Here is an 18,365-nt window from a genome sequence, read left to right on the forward strand (position 1 = left end):
TGAGCCACTGCGCCCGGCCTTTATTTTTATTTTTTAGAGACAGAGCCTCACTATGTTGCCCAGGCTGGCCTTGATCTCCTGGGCTCAAACGATCCTCCCACCTTGGCCTGCTAAAGTGTTGGGATTACGGGTGTCAGCTATCATGCCTGAGTATGTCAGCATATATATGTATTTCTTTTTTTTTTTTTTTTAGATGGAGTCTCATTCTGTTGCTCAGGCTAGAGTTCAGTGGTATGATCTTGGCTCACTGCAGCCTCCTCCTCTTGGGTTCAAGTGATTCTCCTCCCTCAGCCTCTTTAGTAGCTGGGATTACAGGCACCTGCCACCATGCCCGGCTAATTGTTGTATTTTTAGTACAGACTGGGTTTCACCATGCTGGCCAGGCTGGTCTTGAACTCCTGACTTCAGGTGATCCAACTGCCTCGGCCTCCCAAAGTGCTGGGATAAAGGTGTGAGCCACCGTGCCCAGCCCAGGTATTTTTATTTATAATGACTTTTTTGTACTTTATTATCTAAAAAGGGTGTGTCTTTTTTCTCTTTTTTTTTTTGAGACAGGGTCTCGCTGTGTTGTCCAGGCTGGGGTATGTGGCATGATTGTGGCACACTGCAGCCTTGACCACCTAAGCTTAAGCAATCCTCCCATCCCAGCTTCCTGAGTAGCCAGGACTACAGGTGTACACTGCCACACCTAGCTAATTTTTTATTTTTTTGTAGAGATAGGGGTCTCACTGTGTCGCCTAGGGTGGTCTCGAATTTCTGGGCTTAAGCAGTCCTTCCACGTTGGCCTCCCAAAGTGTTAGGATTATAGGCATGAACCACTGTGACTGACCTCATTCTATTTTTGTATTTATTTTATTACTTATAAAAACAAGTGCTTTTTTCATTTCTTCTTCTTTTTTAGTATTTCCCCTTTTCTGAGCCACATACATAATTTTCTTAAGCCCTTGATACCTTCCAATTTGAGTTTGCTCTGACAGTGGTATAAGGCCCTGATATCATATTCACTACAGCAGGGCCATTTAACAGGGACCAGTAAAGACAAAACCATGTATTACTTGCTGTTGGTGTCATTTTCTCTGGGCGGGTCTCTGTGGGCCGCCAAACAGTGAGAATGGCCCTCCCACAGACCCTGTACTTGGAGTAGTAACTGTAGTAAATGTAGTTAATGTAATTAACCATGGTGGTTATTAATCATGGTTATTGATTGGGCTAAAATCACCCCTGAAATTCTCTCATAATCTACAATTCACCAGTCTTTAAGAACAATAAATTGGTGTTATGTGTACCAGGCTTTCGCTCAGCATGTGAAACAGAAGCCCTACAGTCTGGAGATTTATGTTGCACGTTAAGGCTTGCTTGTCCAAAATCTTTTTCAAGACTGCACATAACAGCCTTCATATCCACCCTGTGTAGGGTCCACCCCCAGCACCACTGAGCAAGTTTGTGAGCAGTGTGAGCACGGCCAAGCTGACCCTGGAAGAGGCCTCCAGGCGGCTGAAGCTTCTCTGGAGAGTCTCAGTCCCCGAAGATGGCCAGTGCCCCCTTCACTGTGAGCAGGTAGGTGGTGACGCATGATTCAGAGGCTCAGTGATGCCACTGGGGCCTATGTCTCAGTTTCCTCCATACCAAGCAGGGGCCCACAGCAGATGTGCCCACCATTTGGGTATGTATCAGGGAGGAGATGGCCCTGTTTACTATAGCTTCACCGTGTTCTTACTTGATCCGTCCCACACTCCTGTAGCCCTGACCCGTCTGAGCATATCTTTGTTGAGTAGAATCCTGTCTGCATTCTACACGTGAGGAAACCAGGACTCAGGGAGCTGAGGCACTTAGTCAAGGTTAAAGCTTGTTTGAAAGCATAAATATTGGAACCCAGTGTTTATTCTTTTATTTTATAGGCTTTAAGTCCCAGTTTGTCCTCATGGACTAGCCCATTCTTTTCTACTCATCATCCCTTTTAGTTTAGGTGCCTTTCTCTGGCTCTTCTGATTCCTGTCGACAGCTTTCATCATCATATTTGAGTGGACCTTGTTCAAAATCTGTTTTAACTACTTAGGAATGACAGGCTCTAAACCAGGAGTCAGGCAGAGTAGAAGCCATCCTCTGATTTCTGTGTGTGGGATACATGTGGTGTCATGACAAGGTGAAGGCCCACTCTGGCTACTCAGAGAAACCTTCCTGGAAGAAGGGACATGCAGGTTAAGGAAGAGTTAGAACTCTCTGCTTGGTGGCGTGATAGATATTTCCCCCTTTGTTTATCTGACCTATCCGTTCTTGCCAAAGGCCAGCAGGAAGGCAAAAGGGAAATTTACATTTTTTTTTTGTCCTTATCTCATTTAGTTAAACCCATTTTGACAGCTCTCAGGTCTCTCAAACATGACCAGGAAGTAGCTGGGGGGCAGCTCTCTCTGCTCTGAAGGTTCTAATGAGCCTGTCCTAAGATTTTCCTTTTGGGATCCTGGGGACTAAGTTTGGATGCACTAAGCTCAGGAAAGTTAATAACTGTTCATTCCACAGAAAAATCTTTTTTTTTGCCCATGTTTAGCTGGTGGCAGTATCAGGTGGGAGACAGAGTATGAGGGAGGAAGGCTGAGACTCACTGGGGTCCAGTCCCACATTGGTCTTTCCCTTCTTCTAATCCACCAAGTCCTGTTCCATCTTAGGCTTAGGTGACACAGATGGCCTGACTGCCTGGAGTGTCCCATGTCCTGCTTCTGGCTGGCTCCTTCTCACCTTTCAAATCTTAGCTTAAATATTACCCCAGAGTCAGAGAGGGCTCCCTGAGTCCTTCATCATAGAGTCCTCTTCTGTTTCATCATAGCCTTTCAACCAGTTGTAATTGTATACTTGTTTAATGTCTGTCTTCCTCTGTTTTCCTTCAGAGGACAGTGTCTATTTTATTTATAGTTTTTGAATGAACCAGTGATTTTTTTTTATACACCCAAAGTAGTACCTGCCTGATGATTTTAACATAAACATGTCTGAACTAAACAGTTGACACTTAATGCAATGTTTTTGTCCTTAGCACATTGTAGTAACTGTTATATAGACAGAATACAGCTCATACACATATATAAAAAATATATTATATATACACACACACAAACAAATTATAGCCACGTTGATTCTTTCCTACTTGCAAATCGTTCCAAGAAGGGTTGGTGCTCCTGAGTACCCCTTTCCTTCCAAAGGTTTCTTGAGTAATTGATTATGCTCACTTTGATGTTATGGAATTGTGGTGCCAGAAAAAGGACCTTTGAGATGCTCCAGTGTGGTTGCTGGGGTACAGGCCCCCTATGTGGTGTTAAATTGCCTCTAGCCACTTTTCTGTCACTGCTGTGTTTCATAGCATGCCTTTGCTTGGTGTGAAATGTGTGTAATGCTGATTTCCATTTCCAAGTTTTCACCAGCAACCCGGGGGCTTTTGAACTACCTGGTTTTCTCTTGAGTGTTATTAATTGCCTTTTACATTTAGTATACCATCCCATGCAGTCTGGACTGCTCTGGAAAGTGTGTATCATGTGCACCAGTTGTGTGGAGGGATACAAATGTACACACATACTTGTTTATAATAATTTTTTTAAATGGAGGATAAACAATAACAAACCAGGCTACATATAGTAGTGGGAGGGGAGAGATTAGAGTAACAGATAGAAGATAAATTTCTCTGAATAGACCATTTTGTAGATTTGACTTTGCAACTATATAAATGCATTACATAATTATAAAAAAATCAAAATGAGAAAATTTCTAAAAATTCTTGGCAAGATGAAACAAACCTTACTGTACACGGCAACGTAGGCATAACACCACAAAAAGGAAGCATTTCAATGACTAACGCATAGTACTTTGACCACACATTTCTAGTAGAAATATTCTAAGGGCAAGAAGAAAATTTAAACTCTTGTTAATGGTTATATTGTTAGTAATAATATTGATATTGATATTCTGAATTATTATATTTCTATTATAAGATAAAACAAATAACTGTTAATTTTATTGGGAACTGATTTTTTACTGTAAGGAAAAAGATATGAAATCAAAGAAAAACCCTGTAATCCTAAATTTGAATAGCACATATCATTATGAACTTGTGATGTATTATCATCCATTAAAAGAATTTTATGAACTTTCTCAGCATACAAGGCTCTAGAAACAATGTCTGTTCTAGCACCAGTGAGTGCCCTTGATGCCCAAATTATGGTTTCTAGATACCTTTGCCCACTAAAGGGAACTAGGGTTCCTTGGAGAAGTGGCTTGCTGCTAGGTCTGGGGCAGGAGATGTATAGTATGAGCCTAGAACATATTTCATCCTAGTAAGAAAGGATCTAGCATGGGGAAAGAGGGAGAGAACCCCATGGATTTACAGTGGTCCCCATAAGTGTGGGCCCTGGACCTGCAGCATCTGCATCACCTGGAAACTTGTCAAAAATTCACCTTCTCAGGACTCACACCAAACCTACTGAATCAGTAACTCTGAGAGTGCACCCCAGCAGTCTGATTTTATAGCCCTCTAGATAGGTTTGAGAACCACTGGATTTAAAGAAACTCAAGAGATAATCAAATGCAAAACATGGATCTTGTTTGCATCCTGAATTGAACCAATTGTTTAGAAAAAGAAAATTATGAAGCAATCAGGGAAATGTATTCACTGACTGGATGTGGTGATACTAAGGAATTACTGCCTTTTTTTAAAGGTGTCATAATGATACCGTGTTGGTTTTTTTTTAAAGAGTCTTTTTGTGGCCGGGGCGGTGGCTCATGCCTGGAATCCCAGCACTTTCAGAGGCCAAGGTGGGAGGATCACCTGAGGCCAGAAGTTCTAGAGCAGCCTGAGCAACATAGTAAGATGCTCTCTGTTTAAAACAAACAAACAAAAACAAATCTTCTAGAGAGATATAGTAAAATACTTTATAGATGATATGATTGGCTTCTAGGGTTGGTTCCAGAATCATCTTGGGGAGAGGATGGGCAGGAATATAGTAGAGATAAGTATGGCCATGAATTGATCATTGCTGAAGCTGGATGGGCACTTGAGCATTCATTATTCACTTCTTTCTGCTTTTGTAAATGTTTGAGATTTTTTCACCATAAAAAGAAAACAAGCAAAAATTTCTGTCCCCGGAGTCAGGCGGAACACTGATGAGGAAGCCTGAGGTCTCCTGGGAGGGAGTGGCTTCAGCGCTGCAGCTCTGTGGCCCTCGGGAAGGGTGTGACCTCCTGCAGCACCAGGCATGCTGCTCACACCCAGAGTCTCATTTGATTCCTTGCAGAAACCTTGAGGGAGTTAGCTATGATTCTTCCCCTTTTCCAGAGGTAGGAATGGAAACTCCCAAGAGGTTAAGTGACTTGCTTCAGCATCCTATAGTTGGGAGTGGTGGAGTTGTACTTTGAGCCCCTGCTGTTGCTACCATGGAATATTCATCCTATAAAAATGAAGATTTGAATCCAGGGAACAACAGACATGTAAACAATTAAAATTCCCTGTTTTAAGTACTGGATAGAATATATACAGGGTGTTAGGAGAGCACCAGTGAAAATTAACCCACCGTGAGTAGGTAAATGGTGTCACAGCACCTACTCTGCACCAGACACTGGTGGTTAGAGGGAGGAGATGAGCGTGTAGTCAGTACAGGAAGCAAACAAGTAAAGGACCAGTCACTCCAGTGTGCCATGGGCGGTGATGGGGAGACACTGAGCCGCGGCGCACCCAGAGGAGCAGTAGCCAGCCTAAAAGAAGGGCCAGGTCAACCTCCTGGAAGAGGCGAAACCTGAGCTGACTTTAGAACGAGGAATGGGTCAACCAGGCCGAGTTTGAAATGATCATTCCCGCTGTCTTCCATTATCTCATTTGAGTCTCACTCTACTGCAATGTGATAGCTGGATCAGGGATGATTATTCCAGTTTTACAGATGTGGGACTAAGGTGTTGGCTGTAGAGAGACTTTGTCCTGGAATGTGTGGCCTCTGGAGCCATGACCAGAAAATCTTTGTGGGCTCTTAGCCACAAGGAAAAGAATCAAAGCAAACCTAATGTTTAAAATTAGGATCTGTTTGGGAAGAACTGTCGAAGTCCTTGTACCTGACATGACTGGTTAATCTTAAAAGTAGGTTAAGTCAGGGAATCAAAAAATGATACGTACCTTAAACATTTTAGTTTAACTTAAAACAGATAAATGTACATTCATTTGCCATTCTTTTGATGTAGGGCCAGGGCCTTTTCTTTTGAGTATGGGTCTGCTGATTGGAGTTTCACATGTTCTTTCTTTCATAAACTGCATCCATAATGTATGTCTGTCACTTCCAATTTCTGTTTCTTTAAGATGAAGAGAAAACTTAGACACTTGCAAAGCAATTTGAATATAGAATTCTTCTAGACTGTGTTCCTCCCACATCTTTTATAGTTGTCTCACCCACACCTAATTTGCCAGAAATGTGTTTTTTAGTGACTTGCTTTTATCAAGTCTTTCCTGAAGCATATGTTAGTTTTCATACAACTGGTTCGCTCTTTTAATACACATATTTCATGGGCTTACTTAATATTTAATTAAATTATGCAATTTGATGACAAATACAGCTACCATAAACAAGTTTGAGAACAAACTAAAGTGACTCTTCATGAGCTGACAACTCACTATCTCTCCTGTTGGAAGCAGAAGTGTTTCGACGTAGCAGAGAGCGGCCTGTGCCAGGGTGCTTTCCTGACAGAAAGGGAGTGTCCTTCCTCCTGTGAGCTGGTTTGGTGGAGACCGGCTGAGAGGGCTCCACTGTGCGTGTATTTCACCTCGGAGCACTGGGGACTCTGGTTTTGCCACCCATCCAGAGTTTACTCTGAAAAACCAGAAGAGTTTCTTCTAATGGAGCTTACTTTCCTCATAATACTTTTATATGATATTTTGAAGATTTAAACATTAAAAAAAATTTTAAATCAGCATTATTATAGTTTTTGTAAAAAAAAAAACACTCAATTTGAAATCATATCTCATGGAGAGAATTGCTGTTAACATTTTGATGACATCTCAATATACACATCTATGGATGTGGGCGTTTATGTTCAGTTTTGTGGAACAGGAATGCCTTGTATACAGGGCGTTTTGTTCTGGGCTCTTTTGTCACTAACTGTGATCATTTTTTGATATCAATATATAGAGCTCTACAACATCGTTTTTAATAGTTGTAAAACTATTGTATTATATGTAAGTACCATAATTTATCCAGATCTATACTGAAATCAAGTTATTTTTTCCTACCATGAACAATGCTGAGACGAACATCCTTGTACATAGGCATCTTCTTGTGCTTATGTTATTCCTTGGGGGAAATGCCAACGTGTAGAATTGCTGGGGCAGAGAGTTAAGCGCATCTCAGTTTGGGAGATCTTGCCAGGGCGTTCTCGCTGGGCCATGCCATCCCGCACTTCCACCAGAGGCCACGAGGTGCTTTCCCTTTCCCCTCAATGGGTTTTGTCCAATGTTGCCTTTTCCCGGTTGTCAGGAAAAGGCTTCTAGTTTCCATTCAAATATTTTTGCTAGTGAGGTTGAGCATCCTTTTATATGGCTTTGTAATTTTTCCTATGTAACATGACGTTTTATGTTCTTTGTTCATTTTTCTAATTTCTCTTCTCTTTAGATTGGAGAAATGAAGGCAGAGGTCACCAAACTACATAAAAAATTGTTTGAACAAGAAAAGAAGTTACAAAACACCATGAAGCTTTTGCAGCTGAGCAAGCGCCAGGAAAAAGTCATCTTTGATCAATGTGAGTGAGTGTGTGGGTGGCCGCTATGCCTGACCACTTCCTGCCTCCAAGGGCTCCAGTTCTGCACTGGGTTACCCACTTTGGCCCAGATTGTAATCATGCCTCCTATCTGTGGGCTTCTTTTCATACTCCATCCTTTCTGACTCACATAGACAAATGTATTCACTTAACACACCTTTGTAGAGCAGCCCCTTGGTGTCAGGGACTGTCATCTCACTGGGAGATAGTCGTGTGGCATGTCAGTGATGGAAACATGCAGAGCACTGGGGTGGGAGTTGGGTGGGCGTCACTCTGTCCTGGGGAGGTGGGTATCTTAGACAAAGTAACCCCTGCGCTGAGTGTGAAATGAGAGTAGGTGTTGTCACATGGAGCAGGGAGTGGCAGTCCCACAGGGAAGAGCATGGACAGAGGCACAAAGGCAGGAAATAAGGTTTTGTATGTGAGAAACCAAAACCAGTCCCTGTGGGGTAAAGGCTGCAAACAGTGAATTGAGGCAGGAGGGATTGGGGGTCAGGGAGTACTTCATGAAAGACTGAAGGTGGCAGGCTCAGGGCAGAGGATTGGCCTGTCAAATCTGTGTGCAAGAATGGCTCGCTGGTGGCTGCTCCACCAGTGAGGCAGAGGCCGACTCACTAGTCAGACAGGAAAGGTGGCTACGATGCTGGGGATCCAGAGGAGAGCATGGATTTGAGAAATTCTTCTCAAGGCAGATGCCAAGACTCAGGATTGGCGAAGTGAAGTAACTTTTTTAAGGTCAGTCCCAGTTCTGATCTAGCCACTTTGGAGATTGTGTGGGAGCAGCTCTGTTTCCCGGTTTAAACCCTCAGCACTCCCTCCCGCTGCATTTAGAGGAGCAGGCGGTAGCTGAGTTTTCATTAGTGCCTGTTGGCAACATGGCCCTGGCCAAGCCTGTGCTGTCTGTGTGTCAATTTCCCTGTCTTAGGAGAACTGCTGACTGCAGCACTTTCTCTCTGGATGTGCCAGCCTGCCTTGTGCGGCTCTTCTATCCAAGTCCAACGTTTCTGGGGCATTTCTGAGAAGCACAGCACAGAGATTATTGCCAAGTAGGAGTTCTCCTTAGCCACCCCTGGGAACCTTCTGAAAATAGACTCTGTGAGACTGGCAGTGTTTGAACTGCAAAAGAGAGGAGCTCAGCCACTGAGCAGGCACTGAGTTCCTGTTCTTTGCCCCTTACGCCAGGCCCTGGGGACAGAGATGAATGAGACAGTCTTTGCCAGTGAGGGTTCCGGGCTTAATGAGGGAGACACACAGCTTAGCTGCAGGACAGTGTACTGAGTGCATCCTGGGAGGCCTGAGAGGTGGTTCAAGACTGACTGGGTCTTCAGGAATGACTAGGAGTTTGTCAGACAGTGAAGGGGCAGGAATAGGATTCTGGCAGATGGCCCTGTGGCCTTGCTGCTGTGCTCCCAGGGGTGAGAGAGAACTGAGTACTCAGGGACGTGCTTAGGACATGCAAAGGATTTTCCTGTGAGAGATGAGTGAGAGGGAGAAGCAGGAAACATGTTGCAAGGCGCCTTGTGGACAGGACTCCAGGATGAGCAGCAGGGACCGGTGGGGTCCATGTGTGTGTTACAAGATCCCATGGCTGAGCTTGGAGGGGCCAGGAGGGTGGGAAGACCTCTTTGGTGGCTGCAATAGACCCCCAGGTGGGCAGTGGGTCCTGACTGTGGGGGAGGGGATGGTTTTGAAAGATTGTAAGGAGGCCAACCTGGCAGAGTGGTGGATGTCTGTGGGGTTCTGGTTGAAGGTATTGTGTCACTCGTAGAGAAAAGGAGCACAGAGGGGAACCTGGAGAGAGACAGTGCCACCTGTGGTCATGTTAAGGCATCTGTGGAATATTTGGGTTAGACTCTTGGAGCAGCAGTGGGGTAGGAAGCGATGCTCTGCACAGGTCTAGGAAAAGGCAGAACTCTCTGCTTTGGCATCTCTCCTTCTCAGCAGCCTGTGACCCTGAACAGTCACAGGGCAGGTAGCTAACCCTATTGACAGGTGAGGAAATTGCAGAAGTAGGTTTGGATGGGTTGTGGACTGTGGTCGGTCAAAAGGACAGAACTAGAACCCAGGTCCCCTGTGTCCTAGGTCAGAGATGATGGAATTATTGATTGAGCACAGTTCAGATCCCCACTCTTATGTGACCTGCATTAGACTAAAACCCTAAGCTTTAGATTCCTCATCTCTAACTGGAGACATGAATTCCAAAGGACTCAGACTAACTAGTGGGGCCGGGTTCAATAGCAACTTTATAAAAAGCACCCCAGTTTTCTCATCTGTAAAATAAGGATGATAACGCTACCTAAACTGTACAGTCTCGGGGGCAGAGGAGATGCTCACCCAGTCCCTCCTCTTTCTTTCCATTAGGCCAGACCAATTCCTATGCATGGAGGTGGCAAATCATTCATAGTAAGAAGAGCCGCAAATGTCTCATAGCACTTCCCCTCCTGAGCTGGTGTTGCCCGTCTCCATATCTCCTAGGCCTGGCACAGAGCAGGCTCCGCCAGAGCAGGGTGAGGGGCTTGCCCCAGGCAGCATAGCTGGTGGCTGACCCGGGCCTGCAACTCCTCCTGTGCCAGGCTCTGCAGCTCATCCCAAGGAGCCAGGTCCTGGGAAATTCTCCAAGCCCTGTGGACTTCACAGACCTGCTCTGTGAAGTGGACTAGGTGAAAGTTGGCATAGCACCTCCTCTTCCTCCATCCCCTCATGGTGATGGGGAAGGGCAAAGGCCAGGGCTGACTGCTACCTGGTCAAACTGACACCATACCTTCTCAGAGTCTACAGGGGAAAGTAGGGAAAGGGCATCCCAGTGGGACCCTAAGAGTCCTGATGCCCTGGGGCCACTCACTGGCCATGTGACCTGGAACCAGGTGCCTCAGTTCCGAGCCTCAGGTCCTTATTTGCAAAGCGAGGACAGTAGTTCTGCCCCATAGGGTGGGGGAGTATTCAGTGAGGCCACAGTTGGAAACCACCTGTCACCAGGTCAACACTGTTCAGCTCAGGTCGGTACCTTCTTCCCAGCACTCTGTTGAGGTGGGAAGAACCGTGGACCGAGTTGGGCAGACCCACGTGTGAGTCCCATCTCTGTGCTGGGGCCAGTCTGGATTTGGGACAAGTCCTTTGTCGCTGTGTTCCTCGGTCTTCTCCTTGCAGCAGGGATTTCTGTGCTTTGGAATGCGGCAGTGCTGTTGAGGTGCAGGGGTCCCCTCAAAGCTTGAGCCAGGTGATCCTTAGTTCTTCTGCCGTGAGCTTTGTTCTCTAGGGACATGGAGTGATCTTTCACACTCATCTTTAACCTCCACAGCTGTGATACTTAATCTTTTCTGGGTCTCAGGCCCCTTGGTGAATCTGGAGAAAGCTGTGGTCTCTCTGTGGAAAAATGCAGACATCCAGATACATACCCTCATTTGCACACAGTGTCGGAGGATTTAGGACTGACCCCCCCAAACATATCCAGCGCCCCATGTCAAGAACTTCGCTCTGCAGCAGGAGGTCGGGTTGGGGGTAGAGGGGCAGTGGCCACCTCTGAAAGTCGTTTTGCTTGGCTAAAAACAAAGTCCACACTGTCTGTCCCGTCCCCAGTGTCACAGATTGCAAATAAACTCCATTACCTCCAGATGGAAATTTTCGTGAGGCAAGAAATCAATATTTTCTCAAGGCCACCACACAACACCTATTCTGAAGAAGCCACTGGGGAGCCGGGCTGTGTGTGTTGGGCGTTGAGTCTGTTACAGCCTCTGGCACTGTTGGCTAAAGGTGCGGCTCCAGAAGCCTTTGGTGTTTCCAGCATGGGGAGTAAGCTGATCTCCTTACCCTCACCAAGCCCTGTTGAGAACAGATTCCCTGTCAGGCTCAACTCTGATCAAGAGGGGCATTCTTGCCGCTGCTGGAGTTTGTGTTGGACAAGAAAAAGCCTGAAGGAAGAGCCACCTTTCCAGTTGCTCCTGAAAGCCAGGGCTCGCCCGCCCCTCCTGGGAATTCGGATACACGGGGCATCTGTCTAGTACGGTGCTCCGGGCGTCAGCGTCGGCAGGGACCTCTGAAACTATCCCACCCAACCACCTCCTGTCCAGGCAGAATGTGACTTGCCCGGGGAACCAGGCTGGGCTATTCCACCAGTTGAAGGGCAGGCAGAGGAGAAGCAGCATGCCCACGGCGTTTTCTTCCATGCCATTTGGAGCTGGCTGTAAGAGCTGCTGGGTAAAAACCTGGATTTGTAGAACTTGGACCCTCCTATGTGGGTCTGCCTGATCGGGGCACAGTCCCTTCCCACAGCTGCTTCCCACAGGGCCTAGGAAACTAAAGAGTTCTGGGCAGGCCCAGGCCTCTACCCTCCCAGCGCCATTGCCCTCCCTGGCCCACAGAGGTGAGCCTGAGGGATACCTGGACAGCCGGGTGACCGTGCAGAGCTGTGGTGTCTTCTGTGAACCGGCATAGTGTGCTCTAGTCTCTGCATCGCTGTCAGGTGGTGGCTTAGCGGGGCCTCAAAGAGGTGTTGTTGATGCGTTATTTGGCCCTGGGGTGTGTGATGGGTCAGGTGGGCCCTTGGTACCTCCCTCTGGTCTGGATGCTTCAGACCTCATGTTGTCCACGTGTCTGAGCCGTTTGGGGTGGGGCTCATCCTCCCTGCACTTGGCTTTCACACGGCTCTCCTGGACATCCATGCCCCTAATCATTGCATTCTTTGCTCTCTCCTCAGTGGTCGTAACCCACAAAATCCTTCGGAAGGCCAGAGGAAACCTGGAGGTATGCCCTTCGAGTCTTCACTGTAGGCCAGTGGAAGGTTGGGAGGGGTGCAGGGCCAGAAAGGACCTCTTGAAAAATGAAGGTGCAGGGGGAGCCAGGGCACATGTCCTCCTCAGAGAGTTGTGTGTTTCTGCCAGCAGTGCATGGAAAGTTGTGTTTTATCATGCCCTGTCGCCAGTGGGGGTTCTAAGTTTTAAATTTGTATGCTATTTTTAGCAGTAAGAAATTCAGCAAACAATGCTTGGCACATAGTAGGCATTTGATGAATATTTCTTGAATGAATGCAGTATGATCTCATCGTCATTTTATTTGGTAAATATTTACTGACTAAACTATGTCTTTGAAAGCACTTTGAGAATAACAGTCTCGCGTTTACCTCTGTCAGGGGTCTTACTTCAGAAACCTCCATTGGACTTAAAATTCTCCTTTTTTTCTTCCTTTTCCTAGCTTAGGCCCGGGGGAGCCCATCCAGGAACATGCAGTCCCAGCAGACCAGGCTCCTGAGAAGAACTTGCAGCCAATAAAGCTTGTGCTTCCCCACTGAGCTCACACTGTCTCTTTGTTCCAAGTGTGGTTCCTATTTATTGAGGAAGAAAGAGCTGTCTGGCCAAAGGAAATCTTTTTTTTCCCTTCATGTTTTCTCTCTGAAAGTTGGCTTGAGAGTTGTTGTCAGAAAGGTGCAGGTGCTCCACAAACGGGTGGTAAAAAGGCCTGGAGCTCTTGGATGTCGCATTTCAGATCTGGGGCAGGCACCGGAACTGAGGCTGTGCGCCTTGGTGGGCTTCACGTCTTCCCCTGGATTTGCTTAGTACTCGGCCAGTGCCGCAGTTTGAAGATTCTCATTAAATGATTCATTTCATTTCACCTTGACGATTCTGTTGTTTTGTGTGGAGCCTCAAAGCCCAGGTCCCAAAATCCCAAGTGGGACAGGCCAGGGTTCCACGAGTCGCATGGCTCACTGCTGAGCTCGCTCAGGTGTCCAGAGAGGAGCACCTCCATGCAGCGTGGCTGTGGGCACTGGCGTGTGCTCAGCATCTCACAGTCTGCTGGACAGCAGCCCTTGCAGTGGTGCCATTCCCGATTTAGCAAAGAGCAAAGTGAGGCCCAGAGCTGGGATGTGGCATTTCCATTGTCCCCGTGATGACAGGGGTGTGTCATCAGCCATCCACATCGCTGCCTCTGACCAAGATGCCCCCAGCCAAAACACTTTAGCGGCTTCCCACTACCCTCTGATCCAAGCCCGAGCCCCTAACAAGGTTTACAAGCCTTGCTGGCACCTCCGGCTCCTTGCCCATCTCGCCTCCTCCCACTCCACTCTGTGTTCCGGGCAAACCGAACAGTGTTCTCCCCAGCCTAACCCAGGCTGCGCCCTCTTGGACATGCTCCTCCCACCCTTTCTTTTTCTAGTTAGCTTTGAATGGTCCTTCAGAAGTATTTTTTCTGCCCTTGGGGAAGCCTCTCCTGACCTGATACTAGGTGAAATACCCCACCTCTGCTCCCGCAGCCCCCACACCACTGTGTGAATCCTCTGAGTCCCTGGACAGCGGAGGCTTGTGTTGACCACGGAATTGCCAGCACCTGGCCTGGCACCCAGCTCCCCAGACACGACGGTGAGGGGAGGAGACTGGATTGCACTGACTGGAAGCATAGGGTGCTGCAGCCTAGGCTGGGAGTCCGGGGAGTGGCCTTATGCCACTTTGCCTGTCTCCCCATCCATTAAGAGAGGGGTGGGGCAAGTGGATAGTGAGGACCCTTTCTGCTTGGGTTCCTGCCATCTGTGCTTTTCTGAGAAATATTTGCACAGATATACCTTGGTTGAATACGTACCAGTGTGTGAAAACTCAGATTGAGCCATAATGTCACTGGAGTGCCTTTTGCAAGCAGTCGCAACAGTTGACTTCCTAAATGGAAGCTGGGTGGGCTGAGGCACCGGGTCGGCGTGGCGCCGTGGAGCCGGAGGCCTGGTTCCAGTCCCGAGTCTCGCGCTTCTGTAAGTGAGAGTTACTCTTGCCCAGTACTGTTACGGAGTTGGGAGCCTCAAATTTTGGAAGCAGCTGAACAAGACCCTTTCCACAAATGGATGACTCCTCTTCAGTGTCTCAGTGACTGGTCTTAAGCAAGTTTTAAAGGTTCTGTTCTACGTTCTATGGCTGTGTTGTGCCAAACCCCTATTCACCTCAGTAGGGAAGGCTCAGGCTCAAGAGGCCTGAGAAGAGCCCCACAGAGCCAGCAAACGGGATGTGGGCTTTATTAGAGGCTTACATACAGGGAACAGTCCAGAGGCGGCAGACTGGACAGGGGAACTGCTTTTCCTACAGAAATGGATAGTCCAGTGGCAGCGGCTGAACAACACAACCCACGGCCCCAGGTGGGGCAGGAAAACCGCCACCACTTACAAACAGCATGCAGTTTATATAGCATTTTCCACTTAACCTTCCCCCAGGGACCTCTGCCTGGGAACCTTTTAACCCAAAACTCAGGGCCTCAGTCCCCTGTACAGCCCGTGTCCCATGAGATGGGCTGGGGGGGCTCAGATATTCCTCACAAACAAGGAACAAATCTCCGGGTTGGCCGCTCCTCGATTCTCTAGCTCGGAACATTAAGATGCGTCTGCCATACAGAGTCGTTCTAAGGGTATGCTTAAGCTATTGCTATCAGGGCGTTTACCCTGCAGGCAGATGTGCACAAATGTAAGCATGTGTGGTTGCGGGGGCAGTGGGGAAGATAGGAGTAGGTTGTACAGTGTAGTAGGTACAGCTCAGGCAAGGCCTGGAAGTCAGATCTGGGCTCAGATGTCCCCACAGGGGAAGAGTCCTGCCTTGCCTGGCACATGGTCAGTGCACAGCCCATGGGAGCTGAACTTGGTCATTGGCAAGGGCTTGAGGTGGAGGGATTGGAGGAGAGATCCACATTGGATGCTGGTACGTCCGAGGCCCGTCTGGTTGGTGAAGCCAGGCATGCCTGGGAGCAGGACCTGCAGAGGAGGGGCTCCAGGAGTCCAGCTGGCCATTTGCTTCAGGTCACCCACAGCTTTTCAGGAACACAATAATCTAAAAGTAAGTGCATTTTTATCCCCCAGTTTAGAGTCAGGTAAATTACTTTTAACCTTGGGCTAGTGAAGGCCCTCCCTCTTCTGGGAGGTGGAGGAGCAGCCTGGTTTGTTTGGGCTGGATTAGTGCCAAGAACAAACTGCAAATAAGACAATTTGGACCTTGGAAAAAGCTCCGTTGTCCCTGGTGAGTTAATTTTACCAGCAGCTGAATTCAGGAGGCTTTGAAGCAGTAATCAGAAAATGTGTCAATTTCCCGTCAGTGAAATTAATCACCACGTGTGCTGGAGGAGCTGCACCTGAGAGAAACAGCTGCAGGAACTAAATATATAGTGAAAGAAGGATTGGGAGACAGGCCCAGGGCCCCCTGCTTGCCCTACCTTGGAACTGGTGCTTTGATCTCACTTCTGAGGCCCACCTCCCCACGTCCCTATCAGGGTCCTGAAGAGTAAAATCGTCGCCCCTCTGACTGGCGCTTACCTGGATGGCAGTAGCCACGCTTTGCGTTTCAGTAATCTGCACCACCTCACCCATTTTACAAATGACAAGACCAGATGTAGCCAGAATTTGAACCTGAGTCTGTTAAAACCTGATGTCCCTTGGATTATCGGTGTTCCCCCTAAATGCCATCTCTTCGAAAAACTGCAGCATTTCCCTGTTACAAATCGAAGTTTTCTCACTCTACCCTTTCCGACAAAACGTCTCTGGATGACCAGAGCAGGGGCCAGAGACCCACAATTGAATTCCTCAACACAGCAGCCCTGAGAACTGCTTGTAAATGGGTGGTGGAAGGGAGAAAGAGTGATCTTGTTAATAAGTTCTCGGCATTGTGGAAGCTGAGAAACCTGCCTGGGGGATCTGGCCTTGCCAAATTGCCTCTTCAATCTTGGCCGTATTTTAGGGCTAACTCAAAAATGCAATTATCAAAATTACTCATCCCATCTCCTGAGAAGCCCAGGACTGTGCCTCAGGGGCTAGACCTGTTTACCTCTTGCCACAGATGGGCGCCAGATGGGGTGGGGGTGAGCAGATCCAGAGAGCCAGGCTCCCCAGGTGGGACCTTCTAGTGGAACCAAGCCTCAGTTTCCTTATTCGCAAAAATTATGAGATGTGGAAAGATACACAATGGCTAACTGTGAGGCCCAGACATGGCCAAATTGCTGGGGTTCATCCGTTCACCTCAGTGAAGGATCTGCCTCTGGCCAGCAGCACATGCTAGAGACATCCTTGCACCTCCTTCTTCCTCACCCTCCATATCCCATCCATGATCAGGGCCACTCCACTTGTATCTCCCAAGGCCATCGCTTCATTCATCTCCACTGCCATCTCGGTCCAAGTGACCATCAGCTCTCGTCTGGACAGCTTACTGTAATAGCCTTTCAGTTGGCCTCCCACATCCACCCCCTGCCAAATGTCCACCATACCACAGCTAGAGTGATTCTTTAAAAGGCAAAGCAAATCATATTATCCCCCTTGTTTAAAATATGGGATGCCTCTCACCACACCTAGTGTGGTCAGCAAGCCATCAGTTCCCTGAGTCCCCCTGTCCGCCGTCTTGGCTCCCTGTGCTCCAGTCTCTTAGGGCTTTCGTCTCTGTCAACAGGACCTTTGCACATGCTGCCCCTGCCTCGCATGCTCTTACCCTGGCTTCTCCTGCTAGTCAGAGATGGCTTCCGGATCAGGAGCCGCTATTCTGCATGGTCAGAGCGTGATTATCCCCCTTCACTGGCACTTGGCCGCTGTGTGACTTTGGGTTCTTCCTCTCCCTGTCATTGACCTGAAGCTCTGTGAAAACACAGACCTCATGTGGTTTGCTCACCACACCAGCCCCGCTGCCTGGGACAGGGCCAGCAAATATATTCACTCAGCAAACATTGCCAGAGCTTCTCCCACCTTCTTCTGGAGGAACTTGGTTGGGAGAAGAGACAAGTAATATAGTGAATAGGGAACATTTGCTTAGACCTGGGGTCCTGGGATCCTGGGGTCCTCGGAGCCTGGCTGTCTTTGGAACATGGTCATAGGCAGTCATCATAACAGCCCTGGGTGGGAGGGACTGCTTTTTTCATATGAAGGACTGGGGCACGGAGTGACCCGCCCAAGATCACAAGGCTTCAGATGGAGGCCCACAGGCTGCAGAGCCCAGCTCCCTGCCGCTGCGTGCGAATGCAGTTCAGTATGGCCAGTGCCCAGGTGGCTGGCCAGGCTGGAGTGCAGCCCACACTGGCAGCATCTGCTTCCACTTGCAGCCCACTCAGGCGGTTCCTGCCAGTGATCCAAAGCCCAGCCCTGCTCCTGGCGAGGCCCAGAGAGGCCTCATCCTTGCTGGGAGGCAGGCAGTTGGAGTTGCTTCTGACTCATCGTTTTAGACCTCTTTGTCCTCAGGGTTGCCCAGGTCCCCTCTTTTCCTGTTGACCCCATTCCCTGGGAAGCCGCCGGCCCTGCCTGACTGGAGAGGGCAGCACTGGGCAGGGCTCACCCCTCCAACTGGATCACAATGGGACTAAGTGCATGGTGGTTGCCAAAGCGCCCTCCCCCACGCGCCTCTCTCAAATGCAAAAGCACGTCCTTGTTAACAGGCATTCACGGGAGAGCTTAATTACATGTTTTCAGGTCTAAAACGATCCTCTGTTTGTGTTAATACCACTTTCTCGTTCCAAACAGAACCGCATGTGGTCCCAGCTCGTGTGTGACACTGGCCCAGACACAGGGAAGAAAGGGAACCAGGTCGCCCCGGCCTCACCCTCCTCTTTAGCCAAAACGATGGTGGGGTCGGGGGCCACAGACAGAGAGTGACCGGGCCCGG

General features: G+C 48.3%; 1 protein-coding gene across 3 annotated transcripts in view; it reads left to right on the forward strand.

Moving 5' to 3' along the window:
• Positions 1 to 13,377, forward strand: part of CDK5RAP2 (CDK5 regulatory subunit associated protein 2) — a 201,248-nt gene extending 187,871 nt beyond the window's left edge. For all 3 annotated transcript variants that reach the window (XM_011927417.1, XM_011927418.1, XM_011927419.1), the window contains 4 exons: positions 1,414 to 1,557; positions 7,629 to 7,755; positions 12,467 to 12,513; positions 12,961 to 13,377. In XM_011927417.1, the coding sequence (XP_011782807.1) occupies positions 1,414 to 1,557; positions 7,629 to 7,755; positions 12,467 to 12,513; positions 12,961 to 13,017 (375 nt within the window). In that variant the 3' untranslated portion in view covers positions 13,018 to 13,377. The remainder of the gene's footprint in view (positions 1 to 1,413; positions 1,558 to 7,628; positions 7,756 to 12,466; positions 12,514 to 12,960) is intronic.
• The last annotated feature ends 4,988 nt before the right edge of the window (positions 13,378 to 18,365 follow it).

Source organism: Colobus angolensis, unplaced genomic scaffold (genome assembly GCF_000951035.1).
Source record: "Colobus angolensis palliatus isolate OR3802 unplaced genomic scaffold, Cang.pa_1.0 Scaffold71, whole genome shotgun sequence".
NCBI lineage: Eukaryota > Metazoa > Chordata > Mammalia > Primates > Cercopithecidae > Colobus > Colobus angolensis.